The 13062-nt window shown below is 31.3% G+C and overlaps 2 protein-coding genes across 25 annotated transcripts in view; both read right to left on the reverse strand.

The window, feature by feature from the left end:
* Positions 1–11: 11 nt before the first annotated feature.
* On the reverse strand, positions 12–1913 carry LOC128671352 (uncharacterized protein). Its single transcript, XM_053747760.2, has 2 exons — positions 1111–1913; positions 12–950 (listed from the first exon to the last, which is right to left on the reverse strand). Exons 1-2 carry the CDS (start codon positions 1627–1629, stop codon positions 528–530), a joined length of 942 nt encoding a protein of 313 aa, XP_053603735.1. The 5' UTR covers positions 1630–1913; the 3' UTR covers positions 12–527.
* Positions 1914–2506: 593 nt separating this feature from the next.
* The window catches only part of pHCl-1 (pH-sensitive chloride channel 1), a 66619-nt gene continuing 56063 nt past the window's right edge, over positions 2507–13062 (reverse strand). For 4 of the 24 annotated variants that reach the window (XM_053747695.2, XM_053747698.2, XM_053747699.1 and 1 more), the window contains 6 exons: positions 12824–12976; positions 11901–12115; positions 10311–10361; positions 9153–9221; positions 8386–8496; positions 2507–7795 (listed from right to left, as the gene is read on the reverse strand). In XM_053747695.2, coding sequence (XP_053603670.1) covers positions 7649–7795; positions 8386–8496; positions 9153–9221; positions 10311–10361; positions 11901–12115; positions 12824–12976 — 746 coding nt within the window. In that variant the 3' untranslated portion in view covers positions 2507–7648. Of the gene's footprint in view, positions 7796–8385; positions 8497–9040; positions 9222–10310; positions 10362–11900; positions 12116–12454; positions 12608–12823; positions 12977–13062 lie in introns of those variants that run through there. The other 20 variants (XM_053747687.2, XM_053747690.2, XM_053747692.2 and 17 more) reach the window with 14 other exon arrangements.

Below are 13062 nucleotides of genomic sequence, written 5' to 3' on the forward strand. Positions count from 1 at the left end.
AAACATTAAAATAATCATAAGGATTTTATTGTGTATATAATTAATCAAACAGCCATGAAATTACATGTGATTATCTGACTGACAGAATCATAACTACTGATTCTGTGTGCAAACAATTCTAAGTTTTAAATTAATAAATATCCATACATTCTCAAAATGCATCATTCACACCACACCAACAAAAAATTGTACTACAAAAACGGGTACTTTAAATATATTCAAGACAAAATCACACAGTGAAGATCAAAAACAGTGTATATACCTATATAGTTTGTACCTACAAACTCATGGTTATTAACAAAAATCTGAATGAAAATGGTGCATATTTTTTATACATCATAATAATAATAATATCCTTTTGGTTTCTACGAGCCTTGCTATAGTCAAATTTTATAGAATACCAGTCTATTTATGGAATTTACATTTTACTGAGTTACCTCATAGACAAAACTCAGGAATATTAAAAAGTATTCAACATTTGTTCCACATGGTAAATTCAAGTGAGAAAAATAATTAGTAATATAATTTTATATTGTATCTATTTCTATATTTATTCTGAATACTGATGCTGGATCTGTGAGCTCAGTTCTCACAGCATTTTCAAACTTTTTGAAAATAATGGAGAATTCCATTATATTTTGTGGTTTAGATTCAATCCACATTTTGTCAAATTCATAAAAAAGGTAACAATAAAATCTGTGAAATAAATTCAAATTAGGCAGATGTTGCTTTGCATTAAACATGTAGGTTTTAGCTGATCCATCCTTTAGTAGGTAGTATGCCATTGAAGTGAGATTAATGCCAACTATTGCAAAAGTATAGCCATATTTAGGATGGTGAGAATGACTAAGAACATGGCTTGATGCTTGAGGATATTCTGTTGCAAAAAACAACAAGTTTTCGAGTCCAAGTAAACCCATACCACGGAAATCAGTCTTTGGATCATCACCCTGCAATGGAAAATGAATATAACTATTAAAATGAATAAGATGATTGTATATTCAATATTTATTAGTAGTATATGAAGTGATGAATAAGTAGAATAATAATAAAAATGAATTAAATTTTTTATAAAACAAAATATAATAAATGTAATTGCTGAACACTTACTTGAAACCCAATATCTTGCCACTGTTTACTAACCCTGCTTTCTAGAGGTTCATTTGGGACTAAAAGACTCCATAATTTCAAGAGCTTTTCTTCATGTTCAAGATTATTGCTATCAAATTTTATGCAACGAATTTCTTCAACTTCATTAATCAAATTTCTATAAGACCAAATTTGTTCCAGACATCTTCTGAGTGATATAATAAAAGGCCCATGTAATTTAGCATTTACTTGTTTAGTTCGTATAATGATAGATATTGATGGGTCTAGTATATCACGAAAGTTTCGTGGTATGAACCTTTTCTCTGATACTGATGCATCCAAGTTCGCGACTACTTCCTTCACATCCCTAGTTCGAGATAGCATCAACGATTTTTCAATTCCACAAGCCCGTGCTGCTCCGGGCTTCTCACCGTAACAGATTCTTTGCAGTTCACATAACCTTGTAGTCTTTCTCAAAAACCATTTGATAAAAGGTCTCAAATACCACTGTAGAACTGACCACACATTAAAAACTATCATTTTGTACCGGTTCCACGTTTATAATTCACATTTCTAATATTATTTATTAGTCAGCTTGGATCATTCACCTTAGCTCTTATGAACACTGGCCTTCAAACGAAAGGAACTTGATTTTTAATCCAGTAAATATCATACAATGGTATTTTATTGGTAATTGACTAATTAATATTTTATGTAAAAAACTGTAATGAAATTGGGTAATTTCACACAGTTTTAACAATTTTAATTAGCCATCGAAAGAACTTTTATATTGTATTAACTTCGTTGCTATGACATTGGCTGACAGACATTAATATTTATCGCCCTTGTTGACATTTTACTGACAATGACAAACCTGACAACTTCAGACAAAGGAACCATTGTTACCACTACTAGACCAGACGTATTCATAGATATATTAAAATAAAACTACATTGTCTGTGACATTTTATAATAATTAGTCCGTAGACTGAACCTAACCACGGCATATCTTTCATTACGCTTATCATGCAAGAAAGAGATGTGCATATTAGAAATACATGAGAATAAACGGGTCAGAAAACTGACATCTTTCGTCTTTCATTACGTAGGTATCTGGCCCCATCTTCCACTTTGTATACTTAGGTATGCATGGAATTAGTAAGGTACTCCGTACAAAGTACTTATTAAATCCATGTACGTATGAGATTAGCCGGATTGGGCGAGGAAGTTGTATGAAATCTCATTGCAGTTACACCAAATCTTATTTAGTTACACTTGTCTTTGTACTCGTGGTCGTCTATATAGTTTTTTGCGTAGTTAGGTAAAGGATTTTCTGAAAATAGTGTAATGGTAAAATAATAACAAAAATAGTAAAATAGTCTGAAAGTAGTAGGCATGAGCTTAATAAAACCACGGATAAAGTCGAATTTGTGTTTATTTGATGAAAATTGTAATTCATAAATTTCACAATAAAATTATTTACAATGCCACATTATAAACACGAACGGAACAGTCGCTGATTTTTTATTTACAAGGCGATGCGTGTCGGTGTCCGTTTGTTAATAACTAAGTACAAAATATGATATTTGCGTCGAATTTTATAAACAATATTATTTAAATACCTTACTATGCAATTTATATAATTTGGTTTATGGTGGTGGTGTGCTACGAGCAGGATCATAGTGCAAAAGATAGGTAGCATCTGGTACAAGTCGATACTATTAAAATTTACTTAGCTGACTTTACCGCAAACCTAATCAAATTTATATTCTTATTAACATATTTTATACTCTTTAAACTATCTTCATAATGACGGACTTTATCATGATTTTTTAGAAATTAACATGTATACCGACTAAGACGTTAATAAATTACTTATGTACTAATTTTATTACCTAATTAATTGCTTGTTGTTTTGCCAATGGACAAATTAGATAAAATAAAAGTATAAAAGTAATTTTGCCTGAATGTATTTTGGGATAAATTAAGTTTCCTTCGCACTTCGAACTTGACGGCAATAAGAAAAATAAAGTAGGTACGTTAAAATCTATGATGTATTTGAATATTTTGTTACAACAGTAAATTATCCGTAATGTGATATTACGGTCAGTAAATAATAAGTGGATGATTACCTAATCTAGAAAAAAAAACTGTCAAAACAAACTGATGCTACGATATATATGCTACGAAGTTTACGACATTGCTACGAAAGTTGTATAGTGCGAAGCTAAATCAGCGAGTATTATTTAAATAAGTATTTTTAATTAACTTTATTTTTATTTAGAAATTTTTTTCTCTCAATACAAAGGACTCAACGCAATATAATTAATTCTCTTATAAGTAAAATATTTTACTGATTTCAGTGTAAAATAAGCCAGTTCAATGCAGTCTAATCTCGTACCTACATAAGATAATAAAATATTCTTTCAAGTTGTATGACATAGGTAAGAAATTTTTGCATTACGTTTAGTATTATTTCATTAAAACACTCAATGTTTTCCTGTATAATGTACCATATACGACATATCGGACTAATATTTTAAAATATATCGTATTTGGTCTCGGATTAACAATAAACTTTAATGTACGTAATACATAAATTGTAACTTTCTTTTAAATTATATAGTTTAATAGGTTTTGCGGTAATATTATACTTAATTACATTAATCATCATGATTTTTAGGATCCAACTCCGTTATTCGGATATCATTTTACAGAGTTGATTGGATCCATGCTTTAATTATCTCACTAATGTCTTTTCGTGCAACATGTTATCGATAAATAAATTACTTAATTAATTAGGTACAATTTTATTAACAACGGAACATCCTTAATATAAAACTGTATAGAATTAAAGATCTATACGTATCGTGGCTACTATGACAAAAAAAATGATTCAACAAAAAATATAATAAGAGTGCTTTCAGCTAATAACTTAGTGAAAAGGATACGTTTGATAACCGTGAGAGCTAATTACCTATATTCTTTCTACTTACATCTATTAAAATAATATTTTAGAAACAATTTTGCAATATAATTTGCAAATACTACTTGTATTATTGTTTTTATGGTACAGCATACCAATGGTACAATCTTAAGAAGTAATTTTTAATTCTTACATTATATATCTATGAATAAGCGGCCGGTAGAGCCTACTCTCTCTTTTGGGCGTAGCATTCAGTTACTTACAAATTACCATTTAATTAGAAAATGCACTTTTATTATGAAATTTTTAACAAATCGAAAAGATTCTCGAATATATGTATTATTAAACTAATTTTTCGAATTAAAACATTCCATTTGTTTCTACTGGGCGTATAATATAGAGTGAATTAATTTAACAAAAATGGTCATTAGCTTATTTTATATTACGTATACGTAATATTTATAATTTTACATACACTGACAGTTTTGACTTGACGTTTGCAAAATAAATTTAAAATAACATGAAAAATATAAGTAAACGAGTGGGATGGCGAGGCTTATTCAACATTATGATAAATATATACTTACTCAGTAAACTATTATAGTATAAGTATAGTAAGAAACAGTGAATACTTATATCTTATTTTCTAATAAATATCATAAAATAAATAACTTGCAGCATATTTTAATGAAATAACATTTCCAATAGAAAGTTTCAATGTATAAGCACCAAAATATACCGAGAGCCTTTTTAATGTAAGGAACTGTAGTTCCTTTCTAAGACTGGAACATTTTCATACTCCGTGATATCTTTCTTATACAGATTAGTTATAATGGACAAGTTTTCACAGTATCTAGAATACTTACAACTTTCAAGAATTTAACTAAATATTATAATGAAGTAAGAATATTAAAATATAAATGTCGGCTTTTGACATGACAGCATGAAAAAATGCAAATCTATTTTTTTAACTAAAAGTGACCACTTTTAGTTATTAATATATTTGCTATAAGTAATCTTACTTAAGTTTGTTGTAAGAATTTCATAAATAAGAAGTACTTAGATTTCTTCTTCTCTGTATCATCATTTTTTTCTCTTTTTTGTCAGATGCAGCGGTATTTTAATAAACATTATGTATGTCTTACGAAAATTAATAATTATTTTATGCCATATTTTTGAAAAATTATGATATCACAGCAATAAACATACTGAAGGCTTTCGATGGGGTATATTAGTCAAAATCATCGATATTTTTAACGTAGGTACGTAGTTAGATAAAGGTAGCATAGAATATATAGCTTTGGTAACAGGTCGATAGCATAACGAGGTACAAGAATGTATCTTACAAAGCGAATGATATGTTATATTTCATCTTACACTTTAAGTATAAAACGTTGCGAATTTAAAGTAGTATCACTTTTTATTTAAATATCCAAAAATATGGGAATGGTATTTGGTAGTTGTACATTTTTTGTTACAACCAATTGGCTGTACGGTGAAGTAGTTGAGTGCAAAATAGACGTTAATTGTATTTATACCTAAAGGCATAAACGTAGGTGTAACAGAATTGGTAATCAGGTATAATAAGCTGTTTACTTTTCGATTTTTCAATTAGACAGCGTTTTTATAAAATTAAAATTTAAGAGACCTACAGTCGACAAACCCTTTTTACCATTCTTTCAGAATCCATTGATAAAGTTAAATATTTCTTTTATCATGTACAGACTATATTTCAATAAAAATATTAAAAACAACAGTTAATCGAAAGCACAGCCGAAACGCGGTTTTACTTATATGTCTATAAAAATCTATTTTCCAAAACAGTTGACTCTTTGGTCCGCTCTTATTAAGCAAAAGGCATACAATCGATTGTGTTGTAAATCGAACTTGTTTAAATGAATATGTTAAGACAAGTTCGCGTCGTTTATTTGCAACATGAATATTATTCACTCTTTCGCTCTTACAAAAATAGTGCATTTCTAATACCATGCATATTATGATTAGAGGTAAAGACGGGTACCTACACAGCATGAATTTTGCCCGAATATGCAATCAGCAAAAACATGCCAACAAACAGCAAAATCGTCTACACAAAATACTGATAATTTTTCATATTTTAATTTTTTAAATCACTACACAATTTTGTTTGAACGTACAGAAAATAAAAATAGGCGCAGGTCAAGCGGTATGATACCATCATATCATCTGCTATTTTGTATGCTAGAGAAACTAATTTTTAAACACAGCGTGTGTAAAGAAACACATTTCAGAAAATTTTGATGTGTTTTTGTTGAAATTTTTCAAATTGCCCGGGATTGAATCTTTCGCTGGAGACCAGGTTTAAGAGACACATCATGTTCACGATTATCTAATAGGTACGTAAAACCTAATAAAATAATAGTAAATCGAAATTAAGATTAGTAGATAAAGAAGTATTTATGTTTTAAATAAAAAGACAGATTTTACGACTTTATTTTCACAACATCCTAGTTATCGAAGTAAATGTTACAAACTACTTACGCAACATACAGGATGACGGCATGGTCTCACAGCACATATTACGATACTTACAAGTAATTTACTAACACTTTTCAAAGTAACAGATAACCTTACGTATCGATAGGCTTTATATATTTTCTATAACATTATTTACAAAGGGAATCATACATCAATTAAAGTTATAATTCAGGCAAAAAATAACATTGACGTTAGAAGGCATTTCATGGTCCATCGAAATAAAATACATAAAGTGAGACAGTTACTTAACTTACAATAACTTAACGTGTTCGATAATTACCATTAAACTTCAAATATAATAACGACTTGAGCTTTATCTATGTTACTAATACAAATATTGTTTATACATGACACAAACCTGTAATGTAGACGCAGCGAAATCCTTCACTCACGCTCACTCATGGCCGTAGCTGCATTATGTGCGCGTACGCAAAAAACTGGTCAAAGCAATTTCAAAATTCGCTATGTTGGTACGTACTTATATCACAACTTATGAGAGTGTCGCTAAAAAGTTAAACTAACTCGGCTATGGTGATGTGATCTATGATCTAATCTAAGTATTAATGTTTCATGTCTTTTGATAAGTATTATTACTTAAAGCGATAGAATACAATTGCACTGCATTTTTAGGTTTGAAATAGATTTCTTAGAGCGTGAAACAATTCGCTCGAGATACCTTCTCCACAGACTTCAGACGACACTTATGAATCGACCTATTATTACCGATACAAGTAATTTCATACAATTATGTCATTGATCCCTCTTTATCCTATCATAAGTTTCGTGAATTCACATGAAAGTATAGCTACTTCACAGGATTACAAACATTCACATAATGAATTTTCGAAAACTATTTCAAAACCTGTAGAAAAAACTATCGTAATCTTACATGACGTTTTAATAAAAGAAAGCAGCGATGTTGTAATATAATTCTGCTATACGTCTCTTAATTATAATATACCTAAGCGCCAATAATTGGGCTCGATCACAATTCGCATTAACAAACTCGAATGAAGTGGTGAAGAACCCATGCACAGACCCACTCACACGCCAAAGTTCTAGACGACTGTTCATGAACAAAAGCAGCCCGAAGTAGTACCGAAAGTGGAGGCAGCATTAAGAAAACGCCTTGTAGTGGATGAAGAAGAATATGAGGAACACGGCGTAGGCAGTGGGGAAGGTGATCCGGGCGATGACGTCGATGGTCTTGGCCACGCGGATCGGGTGAGGGGGTTCTTTTTTGCGAACCTGGACGAAACATGGCTGAAAGAAATTATTTGGCAAATGAATGATGATACTGCAAGCCAGCGAAGTGTATAAAAATAGCAGGAAATGACTTGTGTTGGTGTGCTAAGGTAACCTAGCATTAATGTCTTGCTAGCTGTGAAACTCGAGTATATTGTATACCTACTTATCAATAAGTTATATATTGATTTTACTTGAATTTATGTATATAAATAATATAAATTTATGTATATTTATGTATATATATTTACTGTGATGTTGGCAAAACTAAAATAATTCTAATGACGCAAAATATAGATGTAGATACTGATGTGCATTAGATTTTGTTATACAAGTGTACACAATGTTACATGATTTGGTATCAATTTGAACTGCCAAAGCGTATCATGATGCATTTCAGGGTCATATTTAGGGTGACCTGTCTCAGCTGTCTACTTGCACATAATTACTAGAAGTAGTACATTAGAATTTGCCGTTACTGCTAGATCTAATATTTCTAACATTTGCAACATTGACGCCATATTTGGCAGTAAATATTTCTATCAAATTAATTCAGAAATTGAATGCTATGTGAATATAGATGAAGTAATAGAAGAAAAATAACTTACTTCTGAGACACCGCCGTTGTTGGCGGTGTGTGTACAAGGTCCGGGAGTCCCGGAGCATGCCGTACAAGATACTAAGTCCGCAGCTCCTGTTGAATCCCGCTTTTTGTCACCCTGGAATTGTCAACAGCTTTCTAGTCATAAGTCATAATGAAATAGCTTGCCAATTTCTTAGCGATAAAGGAAATAGCGTTGAAAAAGATTTAAGGTAGTTTATGGAATATGGTTTTAAAATTATTATAAAAATAACAGACATTATAGAATTAGTGAGAAAATAAAGAGATCAACATTCTGTGCCGAATCCAAATAAATGGGAAAAGGGTTAAGGCAAGAAAATGCAGAATTAGTGTGAGATATATAACTAAATACTACTACTACTAATAATACATACAGTTTATAAAAATAAAATGAGAGAATGATCTTAGATCGGTTCGGCTAGTGGGCTAATAAGTATTATCCTATATTGCAATTGAATTTAGAATAAATATTAGTAAGGTGATACATATATCATATTATATCACAATACATAATGACCGCAAAGGAACTGTTGGTAAACTAATGCCAACTTGGGGCACTAAAACAAGATAGGATACCACAAAATTCGAAATTATGAACTACTTAACGACTTCAGTAATGTAAAGATCTTGAGCATACTCACAGGCTGCAGCAATCCAAAAGCAGCGTTAAAACAACAGAATGTGTTAGTTCTCATGATATCTGATGATGGATGCGGGCTAACTTCTAAGGGGTGATCTCAATGCCTCACTTACGGCACTGCTCACGCTTGGCACAGCCTCGGGGGTTTCAGACCTAGCCCATTGTAGGAATGCGATCGCCTCCTAGTAATCAATACAATATTATTCTCAGCTAAAGCGTACAGCGTTACATTTTTCTTCTGTCATGTCAGATGAAGTTGACGACTCGCAAAGTGAGACTCTAGAGTAACTTAAACGATTTCATATGAGAAGCATTACATTTAAATACGGTCGTCACTATTAGACAATGTAACGCTATAATATAATAAAATAAGCCAAAGCTTTAAAACGATTATCTTTTGTAATAGTTATGTTCAATATAAGTATGTTAAGCTCATATTCGAAAGCATATTTTATAATTTCTATGCGTGTTTAGTCTAGCTTTTGTATTGTGAAACGCCATACGCCATAATACCTAAAAAAATTATAAGCAATAACGTTGCTTGTTATATGTCTCTTATATCTGTTTGTGATTTGTGTTATTATTATAACTTATTTGCTAAAAAAACTAAAATTGGCTTAAATAATGTGCATTGTAATAAGTTAGTAGGTTGATATTTTCTCGGTTTTTTGTCCTTCATGCATTTTAAAAATAACTTGGTAGGTTTGGGGGAGGAAGCTTCAAATAACTATAAGTGTCTATGAAGCAAATGGCTTAAATCTATTTAGGACGTTGGAAGAAAACAAACTTTCTACCTATTGAAGAGGTAGGTATATAGGAATCATGCTCTCATGAAAAGGTGCTGCATATACGTTTTCATTTTCACTGCTATATTTCTTATAGGTAGATTATAACTATTTATACTTTATTTATATAATTATATATAGAAACTGCGCTTCTAATAATTCTCATATTAATTTAATAAAAATTACTTAATATGTCTTAAATAAATTCATTAAGTTAGTATCACAATTATCAGAAGTGAAGTTTCTAATTAAGAACTAAATAAGAACCGTTGATTTGATAGAAATATATCCATGGTTGTGATCACAGGTAAACACTGACAAGATTCACAAATAAGTGATATAGGATTAAGTAAGTCCTAAGTCTCGGAGATTGGCAGATGGGAAATTTCGCGTTGAAATAAATTTTTTGAATCGATTTGGGGTGAACAAAGAAATATAACAGCTCAATGAGGGGATGGTGCCAATGACAGCGGCGAAGGTTCTTACCAGGGGGCTGGCCAGTATAATGCCAATTCTGCTGAGGACTGCGGGCAGTCGCTGCAAACACACCACACACACTTTGTTCACTCGTGACGGATGGCAGTGCAGTGATCACATTGACTATATTGTTGTGGCCAGATTATCATACAACTGTTACTTTTACATCCAAAAGTTTCTTTATTTACGAATTTTTTTTTGAATAATTTTGTTTTTTTTTTTCATCGTGCGTAAATTATGGCATATTCATAGAACTATGTCTAGTATCATACAGCCATAATATACACATATATAATAATGGATTTTAGTACTTTGCAATGTTTTCTGTGTTAAAAATATATGTAAGAAGTTGTTTAACTATATAAGTTTATTATAAATATTGTGATGATAAGCAATAACAACATAGAGCTAATGACAATTTAGAAAACGAGAATAAAAGAAGTGGCCACACAAAATAGTCTTAAGAATAATTACGAAGAAATATGAAGAAATTTCGTTTATCAATTGATAAACGAAAATTCTCTGCAAATGAATTTCTCGATACGACGGCTGGCCTTCCCAACAGGTAAAAATTTAATGAGCCAAATACAATCATGCAATATAGGTACATATATGTAAATTTTGTGAAGCATGCTTTAAAATATAGATAAATAGATTTTGCTAAACTGACATATGTAATAGGTTAACCATGCTATGTATTTTGCTATTAAGTATGGCAAGGAAAACATTGCAAAGAGTAAGAAAAATAAACAGTTGATTTACGAAGGACCTAAGATGAAAAAGAGAAGAATTTTCAACAATAATTAATTAACTATATTGACCCCTCAGTTCTAGCACGGCCCGATCGGACTGCGATCCTATTGTTGTTCAATTGTCTTTATAAGGGATAAGTTTATTATATTGATTATATTAAATTTATTATATTATTCGCATAATTTCAGGAGTTTCATGAATCGACTCTTTCCTAAATTATAGTTTGTATTCTTAATAGATATTTTTCAACTTAAAATGTGATGTTAAAAAGTGCTTTCGAGAATCTAATATCTATTTTCATTATAATATTTATTATATCTATAGTTCTTCGCGATACGTGGCTTTGAACCCGAGATATTGACAATAGAATTTATGAGCGGACAAAGCCATTAAACTTAACCGGGCGAAGCCGCCGTTGAAAGCTAATGTCTGAATAAAAGCTCTGACTTTTACTTGGATCCTTCGTAAATATTGACTATGTACGTAGAATATAAATTTGGTACTTATGTAAATTAGTGCTGTTTTTACAATAATCAATACATGTATAATATACCGTTTATTATACGTTTACTATATTATATATTTTTTATACGAAATGAGGAAATATTACACCATTTGGTTGCATACTCTTAATTGCAAACATATCGATAAATATTATATAGGAAAAGTTACAAGTATCCACAGTTAAATTTCTAAATCGACAAGGAAAACAACATTCATCATGTTACATTATACAATAGGTAGTGCACAAATACAGCTACATGTCTAGGGAAAACAACATCGAATATTACACGGTATTAAATTTGTAACACAGAGTAAAATATTTAAAAGAAAAGTAATAGTCACCTGTGTGACGGGGTTTTCTCCAGGTCGGTAGACGACGTTATGTAGCGGTCGCTTTCTGCCGACGTAGTTGACGCAGACGAACTCAAGCAAGGAGGCGTAGATGAAACACATACACACGCCGTCCCAAACGTTCATGGCGGTGAGATTTGAAACCACCGGCAGCGTGGAACGGAAGCCGTTTGACGTCGTGAAAAAGTTCAACATTGTTGTTACACCTGGCCGTAAGATATTCGTATTATTCATTTGTGGAACTTACCTTAATTTACCTGCTATAGAAGAATAAGAAGCTTTTCATAAATTGAATAATTCGCTAATATAAACTAATCATGCGTAGATATAATGTATTTAAATTAAATTGATATACGTATTCTAATGATTCGTGCTTGTAATAATTAAATGCAAAATAACTTTTAGCGATTTAAATTATAATTTACTTACATTATAAAATTAGAATTTTTGAAAAATATTTTCTTATTCATGTAATGTATTTAGATTCTAAAGAGAATTTAAAAAAATGGCTGCTAAAGCAAATAAAATGAAACTAAAACACCAACCTATCATTACTCTAGCAGGCACTGCATTCCATTCCAGCCAAAAAGTAATAAACGAAGATGTCACCAAAATGATGCCCGGAATGAAAACTGTGGTGAAGTAAAAAGATCTATCCCGCGTGAAGATGAGATCCACTTTGAGACAGCTGTAATTACCTAAAAATATCAAGCAAATCTAGAAATAAATTAAAAATGTACAGTTCGCGTGTGTATCTTCTATAAAGTGTATAATGAAAATTGTATATGCAACGATCAAGCCGAACCTGCGAAAGGAAATTCAGCGTGTTTATTAACAGCTCCAGCCACAACTACAGTCAGAGAAAGTTAAGATGCAAGACCGAGAACATTCCCATTGCCAGCCACATGTTTTACCTATCATGGAACGAGCTGGCACTGCGTTCCATTCCAGCCAGAATGTGATGAACGAGGAGGTCACCAGGATAATGCCGGGGATAAATACTGTGGTAAAGTAGAATGCTCGGTCTCTAGTAAAGATTAGGTCGACCTTAAGGCAGCTGTAGTTACCTGTGGAGCGAATATAGTTAGGTACAATTGGGGACTTGCGTATTGATCAAAATCATCAGTATTGTTCAAAGTTTTTGTTCGAACTT

Source organism: Plodia interpunctella, chromosome 7, assembly GCF_027563975.2.
Source record: "Plodia interpunctella isolate USDA-ARS_2022_Savannah chromosome 7, ilPloInte3.2, whole genome shotgun sequence".
In the NCBI taxonomy this organism is placed as follows: domain Eukaryota; kingdom Metazoa; phylum Arthropoda; class Insecta; order Lepidoptera; family Pyralidae; genus Plodia; species Plodia interpunctella.

Excerpts from the sequence above, each read along its gene's own strand:
- LOC128671352 (XM_053747760.2), bottom strand. The coding sequence starts at position 1,629 with ATGATAGTTTTTAATGTGTGGTCAGTTCTACAGTGGTATTTGAGACCT. Across the intron at positions 951-1,110 it reads GGCAAGATATTGGGTTTCAA|GGTGATGATCCAAAGACTGA; the intron begins GTAAGTGTTCAG and ends TTTCCATTGCAG.